The following is a 17416-nucleotide window of genomic DNA, read 5'->3' on the forward strand; positions in this document are numbered from 1 at the left end:
TTACGGAAACCGGTAAGGCACAAAAATGATCAGGTCCACGCCTTTTGCGCACAGTGGTCGTGAATGAATAGGACTCTTATCTGGTAACGTTATTCTTGTTATATGACTGTAGGTGAAGCGGCTGCTTTGCTCCAAAGGGACCAGTTTCTGTATGCTTTTAAGCCAATGGTCGCTATTTTACCAATAAATGTGCACCAATGATGCACTACTCAAACTGGCTCATTGACGTGAAAAACAGGGCAAGCCTTCGAAATGAGTGCAAAACACCACCTAACACCGACTGGATTAACAGGGGGAATATTGCGGACATGCAGAACAACAACCCGCATCTTAACGAAAAAGCATCCGAACTAACAGCTGCCACTCATCTCTTGAAAAAAGGTAAGAAATCGAATTATTGTAGCTAAATATCTGGGCCTGCTGCGAATAATTCAGCTCGAGTGGCACTTTTCATACGTGACAGGGCATATTTTGTTGTTTCTTTTAATTCAAACCACGTTCGGACTGATGAGGGAAGCAGCTAGAGTTTCCAGTTTCCTCCTTCAGGTCAAAGTGGAGGGCGAAGGCGTGCTCCGTTACCAGGGCGACGGTCAGCTAACAGGACTCACGCTAATGGCGCTAGGCTAGCACCCTCAATGCGACTTCAATGTCCTTTTGACACAACAGTACGCTAAAAAATATATGTATTTAAACTCATGAGCGAAATGAAGCATCCACATATGCATGTTGTGGATAGTGGATGCATAGGTGGTGTCTAAAACTCAAAGGAATGCATCGTAAGTAACTAGTTAGGAGCTGAGCGGAGTGATGACAGGTCTGTCTGGGTTACACATCGACGACATTTCTTTACAAATGTCTTTTATGTATTTGCTAACTATAAGCTGTTTTAACTGTAACTGACTAAGTAAATGTTATTGTTACTTATATATATTTTTTCCCATACATTAAATCAGCATTATACCGATAATTGGTAACGTTAGAGTGGTGCGAGCGTCGTACATACCCGCCCGTACTTGCGATTTCTATTGCCAGACATATACAGCGAGAGAGAGAGAGAGAGAGACTATAAACAGTAGTCAGTAATTAAAAGAAAAAAATAAAATAGACAGCCTATATATTAAAAATACTTTTCTTATTAATTTAGGATAGTTAATACATTATAAAGCAGCTTTCTTAGCAAGAAAGAGCATTAAAAAATGATGTTATCTGGTTTGAATTTAGCTGACAGATTTTCAAAGCTGCAGTCACACAAAAGTAAATCTCCTTTATAGATGACACGAAGTGATTTTGCTCTTGTGGGTTCTTTCGTGTATTTCTTATGTGTGTGAATTAGAAAAAGACAGGTACAAAAGGTGAGATTTCCACTTTTAACATTTCCATACTACAGACGTTACAGCTTTTGTTATACAAAATGAGTTGGTACAAAAGATGAGGATGCAAGGAGTAGAGGTAGTGAAGGTAGATGAGTTGGGGTCAAGCGTCCCAAGCAAGGAGCAGTGACCAAGAGGTGACCAAGAGAGTTCAGGCAGGGTGGAGTGGGTGGAGAGAAGTGATAGAAGGAGTAAAATAGTTATTACCAGTTAGTTAAAATCATTAAAATTAAAGCTACATTTGTAAGTAACAAATTCTGAAAGACCCTAGTTTCTATATGGGTAATAGGTTGACCTCTACATTCTTTGACAGTACACTATCTTTGGGTTTTTGACTGTTGGATGTATGAAAAAAATGATTTTATACCAACTTACATGTTTGATAAATTAATAGTCTTCATTGTTTTCTCACAGTTTGAAGACAAAATGTCTTCAATTGGATGTTGAGGGCTATAAATTAGAGAATGACAGCTCCCTGTCTCCCACCAAAATTATCATGGGCTTTATTGTCCAGTGGGGCGTGTTCTAGTTTTTACTGTCTGTGGAGCACAGGATTTCCCTCTAGATTAGGCAGACTTGTTTTTTTCCTGTGCAATTACACACACAGTTTAAATGATTCATAATATTAATATGAGAAATAATGTATTCTTGTTTTTTGAAAACCTTTTGTATGTCTTTTTTTATGAATTGTTGCAGGCTACAAAATAATCAAGAAAATTGGGGAAGGCACATTTTCAGAGGTCCTGAAAACTCAGAGCTTAAAAGATGGGAAGTTTTATGCATGTAAAACCATGAAGCAGACAATAAACAGGTATGTACTCTGGTACTAACTGTCAGTTAGTGATGTGCAGTTCCTCCATACTCTGCTTTGTAAGGGCAATTGATACATAAGTCAGCAGTTGAGTATTCTGTTCACAATAATGCACCAATTATGGCCATTAAATCTGGTAAGCCTGGTGTAGCTCACTGAATTAAGAAGGCAACCCATATGTGTGGGGGTAGCGCCCGAAGGCCATTTACTGAGTGTCTTTCCTCTGCACTCCCTCCCAACATTCCTGTATTATCACAATAAAAGCTAAAAAAAAATACTGTCAGCTCTAAGGTTTTATGTGTCAGGACATAATAAAAATTCATCTGGTCCTCGCGTCTTAAAATTGGGTAAATACAGCCTGAGATGAACAAAAACACATGATATATTACAATGTGTCAATACTTATTTATTTAACCAAAGTTAAGCCAAAATGCAGAAGCACTGTGTGAAAAACACCCTGTGATTCAGTATTTTGTACAACCATTTTTAACAGCAGTCACTGGAAAGGACTATTTCCTGTGTGACTTGAATTCTTTTGCCCGCTGTTCTTCACAGCGTTGATTCCCATCATTGCATTTCCTCATTTAAGCACTGCTGTGTCCAAACATCTCCACTTTGGTCTCATCTGTCCATAGCACATTGTTCCAGAAGTCTTGTGGTTTGTTCAGTTGCGACTTTGCAAACCTAATCTGTGTGCACCATATACACTGTACCAATGCTTTTGTCATATATACCTAAGATATAGAGCTGCGTGCATTTTATCCAGTTCCCTAAAATGAAATTTAGCTACCCCATGACCCACCTATTTAGCCTCGCCTTTTCTACCAGTTAGTCCTTGCTTGATAGTCAGCCTAACGCTTTTCTTATCTTCGGCTTATTCTTAATTATTTTAAATTCATTTTTAATTTTGACTGTTTTATCCTTCACATTTTGTTTTGCTTTCTTTTATGCTTTTATATGCAATTCTTTTGCCTTGTGTGTTTTAATGCCATTCAACCTGCCAGCTCGTTTTGGTACCTTACCATAGTCCTCATTCTCCCTGTTATTTCATCTCACCCTTTTGAATGTTAAGCACTTTGGAACACCACTGGTTTTTAAATGTGCTATATAAATAAAGTTTGTTGTTGTTGTTGTTGTTGTTGTTTTTTTGTAAGCAACCTTTATTTATACAATAGCCATATTAAATGTGTTAATGGTTTACTCTGTTAAGTCTGGAGCAGGCCAACAATCTGCGGGAAGTCCAGGCAATGAAGAGACTGAGCCCTCATGCAAATATTGTCCAGCTACATGAACTGATCTTGTAAGTGTTGCCTGTCACGTAGTTAAACCTCTGTATGATATGGTACGTCATGTTAATTTAACAAAATGTTTCAGTGACAAGGAAACTGGAAGGGTATCTTTGATATGTGAGCTGATGGAAATGAATATCTATGAGTTCATACAAGGTGAGTTTAAATCTGACAGGGAGTCACTTTAACTTTTAGGCTCGCTTTGTAGCTGCTTAAGGATCAAAACTGTTTTTGTTCCTTGCAGGAAGAAAAACACCTCTGCCTGAACATACAGTAAAGCACTACATGTACCAGCTCTGCAAGTCGCTTGAACACATGCACAGGTAAAAAGGAAACACTCAAGTTCACATGAAATGATTAAATAAAGGCATTATTTGGGTATCCTGAGGCTGTGTTCTCTTTTATAGCTGTGGGATCTTTCACAGAGATGTAAAACCAGAAAACATTCTTATAAAGGTGAGATGCATCATTGCAGTAATCAGACTTTCAAGAACGTAATAGTTGTACTTTTATTTTCAGTGTCATTTTAACATTTATTTGTGACACTCGCAGCAAAACATTTTGAAGCTTGGCGATTTTGGCTCGTGTCGGAGCGTGTACTCGAAGCCCCCACACACAGAGTACATCTCCACACGCTGGTACAGAGCCCCCGAGTGCCTGCTCACCGACGGGTATTACAGCCTTAAGATGGACATTTGGAGCGCCGGTTGTGTCTTCTTTGAAATCATGAGGTATCTTGTGCGGCACAGAATTTCACCTGTAATACTTGAAGTTTGGCTAGAGGGCATCGCATTTCATTTAAACTTCATTCCTTGTACAACAGCAGTGCCTTTGCCCTTCTTTGCATTCTCAGCTTTCGGTGTAATTCGACCTCCTGTCTTCCCACCCCCAGCATAAACAAATGTGAAATGAAACCTGTGTAAATGGCTTTGCTGTGTCATTAATACCTGTGTGTTTCAGCTTGAATCCTCTCTTCCCTGGAACCAACGAGTTGGACCAGATTGCCAAGATTCATGATATTTTGGGAACACCAGATCAAAGTCTGCTCCAAAAGTTCAAGCAGTAGGTGGTCATTATGTTTATTACGGTTCATTATGGTCATTACATGTGACCGAAAGCGGCACAAATAAGTTGTGAATACAGGTCCTTCCATTAATGCTTGAACTGTATGAATATTTTAGCTTCAGCTGATTTTTTTTTACAACTTTAAGAAATGTAATGAAGTACTCCAAGTACACTGGGGAGGGATCTAGGGCTGAAAATACATTTAAACTCTGTTACAAACTTTTCCAAATTACACACACAATTTTAGACCCACTCCAATTATCACAAAATTCTGCATGGCTTCATTAAATATGCTAAGGTTATTACACAAAACAAAATCAGCTAATCAGACTTCACTTTTTTGTACAGAAGTTTAATGTGCTCAGCTATGCTTGTCCTGGTGTTGTAATGTCTGTGCAGGTCTAGAGCGATGCATTTCAACTTCCCTCCAAAAAAAGGCACTGGCATCTCACGGTTAATCCCCAAATGCCCAGCTCCAGCTCTGTCTCTCCTCTACCAGATGCTTGCCTATGACTCCGATGAACGAATCACTGCCGAAACAGCCCTAAGGCACACATACTTTAGGGAAATAAGGTGAAGTGCTTAATTGTATTTATATATCTTAACTCATAACTAATATTTTCCAGAAGTTAAATTATAGCCGTCCTTGGTATCAAAGTCACAGTTTGAGTGTATTGCTGAAGGACTTTAAATAAATACAAATTTGCTTGCTCTTGTGTTTCTTCTCCTAGGATGGCAGAAAAGAAGGCCGAGAGTCTTCACAGAGTTTCTGGGACTATGGATGTAATCGGAAGTTGTGTGACACAAAACTCAGTTGACCATATCTGTCGACCAGCTCGAGTTGGGAAACAACTGAGAGGGAGACACACGAGACAAACACCTTTAATGAGTGTAAGCTCAAGCTCTAAAAGTTAGCTCCAATAAAATCCCCCAAATTATATCTGATACTTTCTCTCTCTCCAGCACAACATGAAGCATGTAGCAGACACCCTCATCCGACGGAACATCCCTCATTATCCAGCAGAGCTGCCCAAGCTCAACGTGGTTGTACCGGGACCGCAGATCTCCTTCCCAGTCTCCACTATGCCCGCATTTACCGTCACTCACAGAGGCACACTGCCAACTATCACATCCAAAAAGTGCCAGTCACAGTTGGCCAAGGTAAACACCAGTATGACACAGACATCAGGATTTTCACATTTTTGAATTCTTCATTATACCTTCTGGGAATAACATCTACCAAGAGCATTACACAAATGCAGTAAAATAAAAAACTAAAAGGTATATTAATGGTCACTAGAAAAATATATTTGAAGAATCAAATTAATACCACTAGCCAAGTGCCCTGATGATGTTTTTTGATATGGCCTTTCATTTGGTTGCATCTACTCTCTTCACAGCCCCGTGATGACTCACACCATGCAGCTTTCAAGACCTACTATATGCCACCTCTGGATAGAAAACATGGAGGCTGCTGAGAGCCAAAAAACAGGAAGTATTACATAAAAAAAAAAAAAAAAACTTTTAATACTGGCTAGACTTGTACTGAAATGGATAACTTGAGAAGACACGTCTGTAAAACATCACAACTGTGCTTGAGACGCGAGTCACAGAAGACCATAAAACCTGTTATCTCAACACTTAACTGCTGCCCCAAACTGACAACGGAAATTCATAAACGGCATATTTTTTCATCCGTTGGATTAAGAGTATGGAGGTTTAGTTTTACTTGACTTTGTCAGGTTTTATTTGTTTACAACTCTTAAAAATTGAATTGAATGGGAACTTCTTGTAAAGCAATACGACACCTGCAAAAAGCAGCCACACCACTTGGGCTTGTTTGAGATTGTACAACTTTGAATCAAAAGATTAAGCCAATTTTAACATTGACCCCAAAAAAAAAAAAAGGAAAAGTGCACACAGACGTCTTCAATTTGCTACCCTGCTCTGACCTCCCAGCTATTTTTACAAAAACCACTTTGAGAAGTTTAAACATTACTTGAATGAGACTGAGACTGCCTCTACATAATTATAGTTCGACTTCACTGTAATACTCTGGAAGTTCTAACAGCTGGATTTTTTTAAAGACAAAGGGACATTTCAAATCTCCACTAACTTTGTTGACTCACATTTTCCCAGAAGCTGACAAAAAGATTGAGGAAAACCTGAGATCAGGGAATTTTTTTTCCCCCCAGTAAAATAGGAGAGGTCCAGTTGGAGAGTGCGCTACCTTACCTGGAAATCTTCACATTCCACACAGTAGCTTTAATTAATCTGCTGGGATTTAAAGTTGTAAAAAGTAATAAATGTGAAAACATTCAGAGCTGGGGTTATTTTTTTTTTTTTAGATTTGTAGAGATGTGATGGAAGTCCTTGAAATAAAGAATTTTTTAAAAAAAAGGCCCAGTCTTCCTGTACAAATGTCAAGAACCAGAACTTCAACAGCCCTCAGCGTCAGTGTTGTGTTTGGAAACAGATTTTGCAGTTATGCTTAAAAACCGACTGCAGATTAGGTTTAAAAAGGATATTTGTATGTTTGTTGGATGCAAAAATGTAGCTTGGCCAGTACCTCCATACCCCTTCACTTGAGGGACTGTTGCTTTTCATTTCTCTCAGAGCTGTGAGCTCTTTAAATTGGACTGTGACTCAGTCTGCACATCATTGTGAAGCATTACTGGAGTGAAAAGAAAAACTCATCAAGCACCATTTGTATAATGTTGTCATTAAACTCTGTTCAAAGCTGGCATATTATCGACAAACTCCTGACATGTTAACAGAATGAACTGATGAGAAAGTGGGTAATCTAAGCTCTATCAGCTTTCCATCTAATGCAGGGGTCACTTATGACATTATTATCAGTGCATTAAAAATGCATTACTGTCAAATGGGAATGCCTCCTCCTTTGTTGTGTTTGTCTGTTTTTCGTCTTTCATTAGTTAAAATTTCAATCTGGAGAAAAATAATAAAATAAATTAAAAACAGCAGTTCTGAAGTTGAGCAGCATTAAGATTCAAGTATCTGCCACACTTCCACTGACAATTCCACACGACAGACATTACAGCTTTTTGTTATACCAAATGAATTAGGCGTGAGTGCAGGAATGAATGAAAACAGCAAACAGTGTATTCAAGATTATTTTAATATTATTAATATGTATACTTTAGGCTTTAGAAATATAACTATCAATGACAAAACTTCCACTGGAGTAATGGTAGTTTGCTTAGGCCCCCATCAAATCAATTAATTACAATATACACATTATGATACAGAGCAGATTTAAATCTGAAATAATATTAAAATAAATGCTCAATAGATAAAGGTTTTAATTGTATTTTTTATCATTTTCTTGACCTACTGTTAGCCATCTGTGAGTTCTGAGCACACCCAAAAAATGTAAAGCCATATTCTTCTATAAACTAATTTAAGTGCAAACCTTTTTTTTTTCTTTAAAAAGACTATGATTGCAGCATCCAGCTATATAGATTCAGATTTCAAGACTGAGGATGGTAAAGCCAAGTGGAACAAGGCAATCCTCAACTCTCTTTTTTTGTTCCATTAGAGAAGTTATAAAACAAAAAAACGACAAAGTAGCTAACAAAAATCAGTGCAAAGTCATCAACGGGGAGATTCTATTCAAGAAAAGAGAAGTGGTGGGTGAATGTGGATGGATGCAAAAATTTCAGATGCTTACGCACTTGGTCATAAAAGGATAGTTCTTCTAAAGTTCAGTTTTAGTCAGTAACCCAGAGTTGGGTTAAATGACAACATTAAAATAAAAAAAGAGATGATTATGAAAATTAAATGAACTATCCCTTTAGTCTCAAGCCACAGTTGTCTGGTTTGCATCTAACAAAGCCAAGCATTAATTCCAGAAAAGCCTAATGAGATTAGACGCGCGCGCACACGCAAACACACACACACACACACACAAACAAAAAAAGATTTAAAAAAAAAAAAAAAATCTAAAATGTATTAAAACTCGAGAACAAAAGCACAATAGTCCACAATTGCACCACACCTTTTCCTGTTCCATTCCTCCTCTAGGTCGAGTGAGTGATAAAACAAAAAAAAAACAACAGAAAAGCCATTAACAAAACTGGGAGAGGGAGGGGTAGAAAAGAAAAGGAAAACTTGCAATGCTTGCAGGGTGAAGAGCAGCATCAGACTCTGGGTTGCAGGGTTCTTTAGCAGCAGAAATATTGTGGCTATACTACTGTTCCACTGGGAGAGCTGGCTTGGTTTTGGGATGACAATAAACCCTGAAAAAAGGAAAACAAGGAGATTTGCATTGGGAAAGTCCACATACTGAAGCAAAGAAAGGAAAAAAAAAAATCAAACAACAAACAGCTCATTAGAAAATGCGTCCATTCTTTCCATATTCCAACCGCTGCAAGAAATGAAGAGCCTGTGCACAGCGGTTTAAGTAAATGGTTGGTGTAATAACATTACTGATCAAGGCACTTCACTTTATAACTAGCCTTATCACCCTCATGATGGGACCTTTATTAACATTTGACCTTTTTTTTAACATTTCTAATGCACCTGATCCTTAACACAACACACTTCTCTCTAGCCATGGGTTTCGCATTAAAAAAATAACTTTTCCACAGCCTCAGCATTAAAGCATTTTTTAACCATATGAATGTCTTTTCAATAGAAAGTAGACTTTTAGTTATGCTGCATATTCCAGACTATCTGCGCCATTCTGGATATGCAAGTGTGCACAAACATATTTTGCTGTAAGCGTGTGAGGAAGTGCAGAGAGCCTGAGCAAATACAGAGCCATTAGCATAAAGGCTGAAATATGAGCAGGGTTGGGATTCAATAGCAGTTTATCAAATCCAAAGGTGTGCGATCAGCTGGCCTAAACTGGTCGCAGCTTTAATGAAGACTAACAATGATTAAACCAACCTGTTCACAACCTGCATCTCAAACCTGAAAATAAGATCTGATGTTGATAACTGGTATCACAGCTGAAACATACCAACACAACATAATTCACTTGCTCAAAATCTTAATTTGATAGCTAATTGTTTTCCAGGCAACAAAAATCAACATAGATAGTGGTTGCATAGTGATAATGTCTTCATCACAAAACAGTCAGTGGACTGAAGGAAGCACATTAACCAAGAGACAGCTTGAATGGAGCTTTTACAGAATTAACAATTTGAGTGTCACTAATGGCAGAAAATTAAGTCATTTTAACTGGAGAAATCAACAGTGTAACTATAACTGAGAAGCTGCTTATATCACCTGCATGATTTGATCATTGCTTTGCTAATGGAAAATAAAAACTAAGAGATTTAAAAAAACAAAAACAAAAAAACAAAGTGTGTCCGAGATTTGAGAGTGTCTGAGCTTGATGAAATTTGACCATCTTGTTGAACAGGAAATGCATCCGATGACAAGAACCCAACCATAACCCTCTGAATGTGACCACATATGCAAATGACTTGTTGGCTATGCATTGTGGGATGATTATGTTGAACCAATGAAAACATCTTATGTCTTCCTTATTCTGACAGGTCCACAGAAAATTCTATCTTATTGGATTATATAACCACAAACTGTATTGTCATAACATAGGATGTGTTTTTCTCCCCCTGAAACTTGGGCATTGGAAAGCAGGTGTACATTAAACAAAGTCTTATAACTTATGTTTATTACTTCAGTGGCAATTTGACTATAAAAGCTATAAATCGTATTCCAAATATCCACAATTTAATGTATGCATTCAAAATAAGTTTAGTTTCTTAACTGCTTTATTGACTCATAAGCGCCATCATTTCAAATTTCCTCCCATTTCCTACATTAAAAAGAACTTACCACTTTGCCTGGCCTCGCCCATGTGCAAATAAATCCCTCCTGACAAGCAGTCACTAAACAGTCCTCTAAAAATATGAGTACAGTCAGTCTCTCGTGTGCTATTTTTTTACAGATGAGGGGCTCGAGGAGGGGCACGTCCTCCATGCGCGGGCACAGCAGAGTGCCCAGAGTCTTGGCAGGGTCTGTTTTGGTTTTTGTCAGCAGGTTGAGCTTGTCACTGCTCTTGCTGCTGATGTGACCCATGCTGTGGTTGCGTTTGTGGTCCTTCTCGTGGTGCCGCTCCTTCCGATCATGGAGTGACAGCGTGGCAAACTTACTCACACCTGTAGCGATGGCGCTGTCCATAATACCACTACTGATTCCACCGCCACTGCTGGCTTTGTTGGTATTGTTTGCCGTCGTTGTTGTGGTGCCAGCAGAATGGGGAAGGCTGTTGGAACGTGGTAAAGTAGTAGCGATGGAGTTAATGCCAGGAGTATTGGCACCACTGTTATTTCCATTAGTAGTGTTACTAGAGGTGTTAGTGATTATTGTAGCACCCGCAGGAGGGCTGGTAGCATTCATCACGTTAGTATGTGTCCGTGTCCGTGAGAGGGGAAGATGCGGGAAAAGGATGTCCTCGGTGAGGTCCCATAGGCACAGCTGAGTGTCCTGCCCCACTGAGCCAAACCGGTATGTAACACTAACAGGCCGGCTGTCTGTGGAGTTACGCTTGGAAAGTCGAGACTGTGTACTGTTGGCCCGGTCTCGTCCAAAATGGATCATCTGATCCTGGAAGTCCTCATCGCTGCCACTGAACTCCATCGGGTCGCTCTCCTCCACACTAGTGGTGTAATGGTCAAAAGCCACCACACTCACCCACGACTTGTGGCCGTGACCTCGAGCAATGACCCTGCAGTCCAAGAACGACCACACAGTCACTAGATCGTCCTCTCCACCCGCAACTATATATTTTCCATCAGGGCTCCAGCACACGCACAACAAACCACCAAAATAGCTCTTCATGGTGCCGTGAAGCTCAACAGCATCAAAGTTGAACACCCGTAGGAAGCCGTCTTGGCTTACACAGGCGAGGAACTTCCCATCCGGAGAGAAGGCAAACTCATTCAGAGCTCCCTCTCCTACAGTCCATTTAAGGAGAGGGTTCCTCGTGGATTTACTCTTGCAAGTGTGCACAGAGTAATTCTCTCCCTGTTTGAGTAGCTGGTAGTGTGGCGCTGTGGTGCCGCAGGTATGCTCCACATTGTACAGGTACATATTCCCACTGGCATGAGACACTAGAAACAGACTCTCTGAGCCTGGCACCCATTTCACACATGTTACTCTGGACTTGTCTATTAATCTCTGTCAGGAGAAAAATTAGGTTGAGGTTTGAGAGGCAGGAGAGGTAGGAAAGAGCAGAAGAGAAGGGGAAGACAAAAAAAATTATTTTAGTACAGTAAAATTGGTATGCTCAACAAGCTTTAAGTTTTTACTACAACAAGCTTTGGGCCATTTGGTAATGTTCTGGTCAAGTAACCAAATATATTGGACAAATTTCAATTTTTTGTCATTAAGATGCCTTAAATACATAAGAATGTCAATGCATTTAAAACAAAAAATCTTATCAGTTGTAAATTAATTGTAAAGTAGAAGGTAATCAATTTCTGTGGGATTGGATGACATGCAAGCACCACATTTCACTTCCTGGTTCCTAAAAAAAAAAAAAAAATATGTACAGTGACAATAAGGTGCAACTTAAACAGTACTACAAAATAGTATACAGATGTTATTCTAACCTGTGTCCTTTAGACTTACCTCCTCATTGAAGAGCTTGCTTGTCTCCTTCTTGATAGGGTCAATAAGCTGTACCTGTCCTGCTGAGAAACCCACCAGCAAGGACACGCTCTCTGCTGTAGCTGTGAGGTGGTTGAAGTCATGACACGTGGGCTGCGTTCCCTTGTAAATGCGCTTGTCTATGGGCTTGCTCAAGTCAGCGGCCTGAAAACAGAGACCAAGATTGCAAGAGGGGAATGAATGCATACGACTGCAGCAACCTTGAAATATCTAAAATGACCATCTATTCTACTGCATGGCAAAGTCTATACCTACTCACACTACCAGTAATAAACCATAGCAGCTGAGAGTGCCGTGTTTTATATCAAACTGAAAAAAGCCAATCAGCTCTGCCTTTAAGACTCTGAGCCAGTGCGTTTTAAATCAAGCATCTTGAACCAAGCGTATAAGACAAGTGACTGGTAGCAAAATACTAAACATTGAAAAACACACAGAAGAGCATAAAGAGCAAGAGCATGCCTTTTCTCTATAGAGAAACTGATCCAAAAGCAGTTGTTTTAGCCATTTCAAGGAAACAGAATTATACTACTGTGAAGAAGCTGCAGTACATACATTGCACATAGCTAATATAACACAACAGTTAAATTTGTTAATGATTAACAGTTTGAACAACTGGTAGAACGGAAAATTCTTTTCAGGGTAAGGTGATGACTCAGGGGTTCCTCTATTTCCATGACATGCGCCTTGGACTGTTTTTGTCTTGCCTCAAAGAGCAAACATGTCAGTGGAGGTCTTGATCAAGAGTCCACTAAAAAGTACAAAGTCACAAGACTTCTGCTTCACAAGGGCAGAGACAAAGGCTGAAAGAAAACTTTATCACCTTATAATAATAATAATAATACAACTAAACATACCTGCTGTATTACACATTGGCTTCAAGGCTAACAATGCAGATGTTTTCCAAAAACCAGTATGTGCCAACAGTGGTGGAGGTAAGACTTCACAACACTAGCCGCTGTACATTTTCAAGCTTGTTTGTTTTTTGTTTTCAAAAAGTATGCCTGCTACAATATATGAGAATAAATCTCTTACAATTCCCCACTTACCAATCCTTCCAAAATATATGACTTGAAGTAATTCCCAACTGTTAAGTAACCTGGCATTTAACATTTTCTAAGTTAACTTGCACCTATAAAAAACCCTGAGGTCACAGGAGTTGTTTCCTTTTCCCAGTTGCTTCAAACAGCCCAAATGTATGGCAGACTTTCAACCAGGATACAACTATTTCAATCTGAAAATTGGCTACACATGACATGTTTGTGTGTGAATATGGAAAATGCTTTTATACACAGGTTCAATTTAACAATCGGCTCATTCAGTCTGTGATGTGCGACAACATATTTTTATCAACAGTAATGTGAAAAGTTTATTTTGATACCGAATGACAGCGAAGCCCTGTATTCATATTATTTGCGATGTGATTTCCACGTTATGCTCAACTACGGGGTGGCAGACCACAATAACAGTATGTGCCCTTTGATTGTTATTGAATACCAACAATATACCAAATCAGCTCAGTTTGATTAGCTCAGCCTCTCAAGAAGAATTCTTAATCCAAAATCAGAGTGCCATTACGGCAGCAGTTACTGCATGTATCCGCATCACCGTGATTGTCGACATCTGTCAGTCAAAAGGTCTTCTACAGGTGTCAAGGGTGGAAACATAAATCTGTCAATGCTGACAATGACAGTTTTATCACAAACCAAGCCCGTTATAATCGCAACTTAAGCTCTGACAACTTGAATCGTTACAGTAGGTCAACTTCACCAACATGATATTTGCAAAACTACAAAAACCCGCCATCAAGTGAATCTAAACAGAGTGGCGGAGAGGAGACGGGAGTTTTAGCCCCTGGCCTCGGGGTAGCTACTGGCTTGCTAACGTTAGCCAGTTACGCTGGCTAGCTAACTAATATGCTAGCTTTGAGCTAAGTAGCTAGCTTCCAGCTAATTTCAAAGTCAAGTACCTGTCAGAGTGACTTGACACGCATAAGCTCCTGCAACACCTCACGCAGCAGTGTGGCATTTTAACTTGCAGCATAGCGAATTTCCAAAGGCATAAGCCACATTAGCATGCTACCTTTCTAACGCCTTTGTAGATGTAGAAGTAGAGCTCACGGCCCACATTGAAACAGATCCTGTCGCCGTTGCCCGACTGGTCGTTGACGTTCACGAAAGAGACCTTGACGGGGTTGGAGCCTTGTGAATTGAAAGGCACCCTGTTAGGACGGCTGTATTCGGAGTGAGTGAGGAGTTTGTAGACGCCTTCCCGAGTGGTGAACTGAGTTTTAATTTCGTTCATCTCCTTCCCTCCTCCCTCCGCCGCCATCTTTGAAATTAACATTCATCCCTTTCCCCCAGGCCGGATCTTACGCACGGATGCGAGCGGCCGACTCTCCCGTTCCCCCCAATGGTTCACGGTGGAACTGGTGGAAGAGATGCGACTGGTTTCAACAAGTTTTGACAGCTTTATCTAAGACCTCACAATATCAGCTTAACACAGAAGTTTGAGTCAGCTACATATTTTGATTTTAATTTTAATATTATTTTTCGAAATTTCCACTTTATTCAGGAATAAGTTTATTTATTTTGTTTATTTATTTTTGTTGTTGTTAGTTTTTTTCAGAGACGGAAACAAGCTCCCATAAACAAGACTTGATTGTATTTAAAAATAAATAAATATTTAAAATTTGAAAAATAAAAAATAAAAATTTTAGATACTGGCACACATTAAGCTGTGCAAATATCTAAAACTTTTATTTTTTATTTTTCAAAAGTAAGTTAGTATTGATCAACCCCACGTTTAAGCTTAGTATCAAGTTGCTGTTTTTTTTTTAAGTACAGTTTACAATATATATTTCATACAAGAAATACAAAAATATGTTTACATTTTAGTTAGAATAAGCTTTAAATCTTAAAGAACCGTAGGACCGGTTCACGTTTTATTTTGAAAAAGCAACTACCGGACGTATTATTTTGTCACAATCTTGAAATTAGCCAAGTCTGTGGTGTTTAAAACTTGTGACTGTGCAGTTGTGTAGATTACTCACCTGACTGTGGCCACATTTGGCTGTTTCCTGTTTAAGGCACCTGCTCTTCAATTAAGCTGCCAGCATTCCTGACCATCTTATCTCGACATATTTGCGTTATTTCCAAAGAAAATTTCTTTCACGCGCCAAATATCATGGCACACAGGAGAAGACGACAACGTTCACTTCCAGGTATTAGTGATTACTATTGAATTTTTTTCCTCCTTGGACGTGTTATTTTTCTAGTTAATTCCTGTCATTTGTGGTGTCAACTTAACATGTGCACAATCCTTTCCAAAAAATAAATAAAAAATCACCCATATATGTTATCGGCTGTCTTTTGCACTGTGACCTACCTACATATAGTTTTCTACATTCAGACAGCACTGATAGGCAAGCACCCAGCAGTATGGACCAGCTTACTTTAAATTACACGGTAAGAATATTTACCCAATACCCATCTGCAGGTGCTCTGCATTCTTCTTAGACCACTTGCATACTTTTGGACTGGTATGACCTTTCTTTTCTGTTAGGAGATGTGCAACATGGAGTCCAGCACAGATTCTGACTCCGAAATCAGTCCAAGATGGTCCGACACCAGTACCATGGTACTGCTTGAATTCATCATTTGGGCAAAACTTGCACAGAGACACTGAAATATTAATCAAATTAGGAAGTATATAGTATAGTTTAAGCATTTTTCAGATAGCAGGGAAAAAACTGTTTCAGTGATCATTTAACACTTATGTGTTAAATGACACATAAGTGCAGCCAGACATGCACCGATCTTTGTAAAGATAACTGCCAACTTGTTGATGTTGAACCTCTGGTGGTTGTGTGTAGGGATGTGTGAGCAGTGCACCAGAGAGTGGGGCCTCAAGGAGGGTGTTGCCATTAACGCTTAAGCCTGCAGAAAGGCATGGCTGTTATTCTTTGGTATGCGTTCTCTTCTCATTCATCCATTTGTGTTGAAAATGCACTTTGCTGATCATGAATTAAAATGTGTGCGCTTGTTATGATTGTAGGATTTGGACCCGTACGATGGGAGCTCTGAGGATTCTGACAAGTCAAATGTCAACGTCTTCAGCAGGCAATCGAGGCAGCAGGGAAAAGGTGGAGGAAAAGGAGGATGTCGACTCTTGGGCCGAAGCAGGCGATATATCTTTAATCACTCTGCTTCTGTTGCTCTCAGAGAAGGAGCGAAAAATGACAAGAGAGACTGTCTGAGAGAGCAGCCGAATCTTCTGGATGTCCAGATGAAATGTGGAAGTGACTCTGACCGGTGGGTCTGCAAACTGGACACTCTTCCCTCTAACAATGACAGGGATGCTTGTAAAAATCTTCCAGAAGAAAGGGTAACTGATTCAATAACACACAGACAAACCTCGGATATGGAGTTGCAGCTTGATGATTCAGGCTTGGATATTACAAGATCCTCCACACTTCACCCACCTAACCCTCAAAGCTCAGTGGAGGGGAGTTCATCTCACAAGCTGGGTTGCTCCTCTGAGAGATCTCCCTGGTTGTGTAACCTTGGATCTCTTTACAAGAGAAAGCTGAGTCTCCCTGGAACAGACATGATTGAGTTGGGACACAGGAAGAAGCAGTGTGTCTTCAACATGGAGGATGAACAAGAAGGAAACGATTCTGCATCTGAACCATGTTAGAGTTCTTTAACAGTTGAGATTTAAGGTGGACTGAAATACTGTAAATAGTTATTTGGAATTGCACTCTGTTTACTCATGAATAGTTCACTTTGAGCACGTCCTGATCGTTAAGATGGCATTTGGTTACCACTTGCTTAAAATTTAGTCACTGGTGACTCATCAAAACCTAATTTTTGTTCAAATGAGCTGCTCAATTCCAAATGAATGAATGAATAAAGTAAAATATTTAAGTCTCCAGGGGTTCCCATTATGTTATTTATTTATTTATTTTAAGCCATTCATGTGTTAATTTCCCCCATATGTCTGCAGACTGCAGGTTTATTTTGTGCAGCCTATTCAGAAACTGGAAAGTCCTTTTGGAAATGAGCGTCTACAGTTAGGTCAGGAAGCATTTGAACAATGTGATGTTACCTCAAAAAGTTAATATGTGATTTTAAGTGCAAACCTTTAGCTTTACTTAAAGGGTTTTAGCAAAATATAATACACAGTCCCCCATTTTCAGAGGTCAATCTACATCCCTACCC

General features: G+C 39.4%; 3 protein-coding genes across 7 annotated transcripts; 2 read left to right on the plus strand and 1 right to left on the minus strand.

The window, feature by feature from the left end:
- The first annotated feature begins 39 nt into the window (after positions 1–39).
- LOC116327065 (MAPK/MAK/MRK overlapping kinase) lies at positions 40–7420 on the plus strand. 2 transcript variants are annotated; one of them, XM_039602939.1, is made up of 12 exons: positions 40–381; positions 2067–2181; positions 3392–3481; positions 3556–3626; positions 3715–3793; positions 3878–3926; positions 4023–4201; positions 4431–4532; positions 4935–5108; positions 5267–5426; positions 5499–5696; positions 5936–7420. In XM_039602939.1, the coding sequence occupies exons 1-12, from the start codon at positions 198–200 to the stop codon at positions 6011–6013; spliced, it is 1479 nt and encodes a 492-aa protein (XP_039458873.1). In that variant the 5' UTR covers positions 40–197; the 3' UTR covers positions 6014–7420. The 2 variants fall into 2 exon arrangements, with proteins under 2 accessions (XP_039458873.1, XP_031604402.1); XM_031748542.2 differs by lacking the exon at positions 40–381 and adding an exon at positions 427–776.
- Positions 7421–7656: 236 nt separating this feature from the next.
- wdr20a (WD repeat domain 20a) lies at positions 7657–14615 on the minus strand. Of its 2 annotated transcripts, XM_031748537.2 has the most exons (4): positions 14277–14615; positions 12159–12341; positions 10362–11705; positions 7657–8794 (listed from the first exon to the last, which is right to left on the minus strand). In XM_031748537.2, the coding sequence occupies exons 1-4, from the start codon at positions 14538–14540 to the stop codon at positions 8741–8743; spliced, it is 1845 nt and encodes a 614-aa protein (XP_031604397.2). In that variant the 5' UTR covers positions 14541–14615; the 3' UTR covers positions 7657–8740. The 2 variants fall into 2 exon arrangements, with proteins under 2 accessions (XP_031604397.2, XP_039459450.1); XM_039603516.1 differs by lacking the exon at positions 7657–8794 and having other exon boundaries at positions 11618–12054; positions 14277–14614.
- Positions 14616–15142: 527 nt separating this feature from the next.
- LOC116327069 lies at positions 15143–17127 on the plus strand. 3 transcript variants are annotated; one of them, XM_039603099.1, is made up of 5 exons: positions 15143–15417; positions 15606–15661; positions 15762–15833; positions 16069–16161; positions 16251–17127. In XM_039603099.1, the coding sequence occupies exons 1-5, from the start codon at positions 15381–15383 to the stop codon at positions 16890–16892; spliced, it is 900 nt and encodes a 299-aa protein (XP_039459033.1). In that variant the 5' UTR covers positions 15143–15380; the 3' UTR covers positions 16893–17127. The 3 variants fall into 3 exon arrangements, with proteins under 3 accessions (XP_039459033.1, XP_031604407.1, XP_031604406.1); XM_031748547.2 differs by having other exon boundaries at positions 15144–15417; positions 15592–15661; positions 15759–15833; XM_031748546.2 differs by having other exon boundaries at positions 15144–15417; positions 15759–15833.
- The last annotated feature ends 289 nt before the right edge of the window (positions 17128–17416 follow it).

This window comes from Oreochromis aureus, linkage group 19 (assembly GCF_013358895.1).
Source record: "Oreochromis aureus strain Israel breed Guangdong linkage group 19, ZZ_aureus, whole genome shotgun sequence".
Lineage (NCBI taxonomy): Eukaryota > Metazoa > Chordata > Actinopteri > Cichliformes > Cichlidae > Oreochromis > Oreochromis aureus.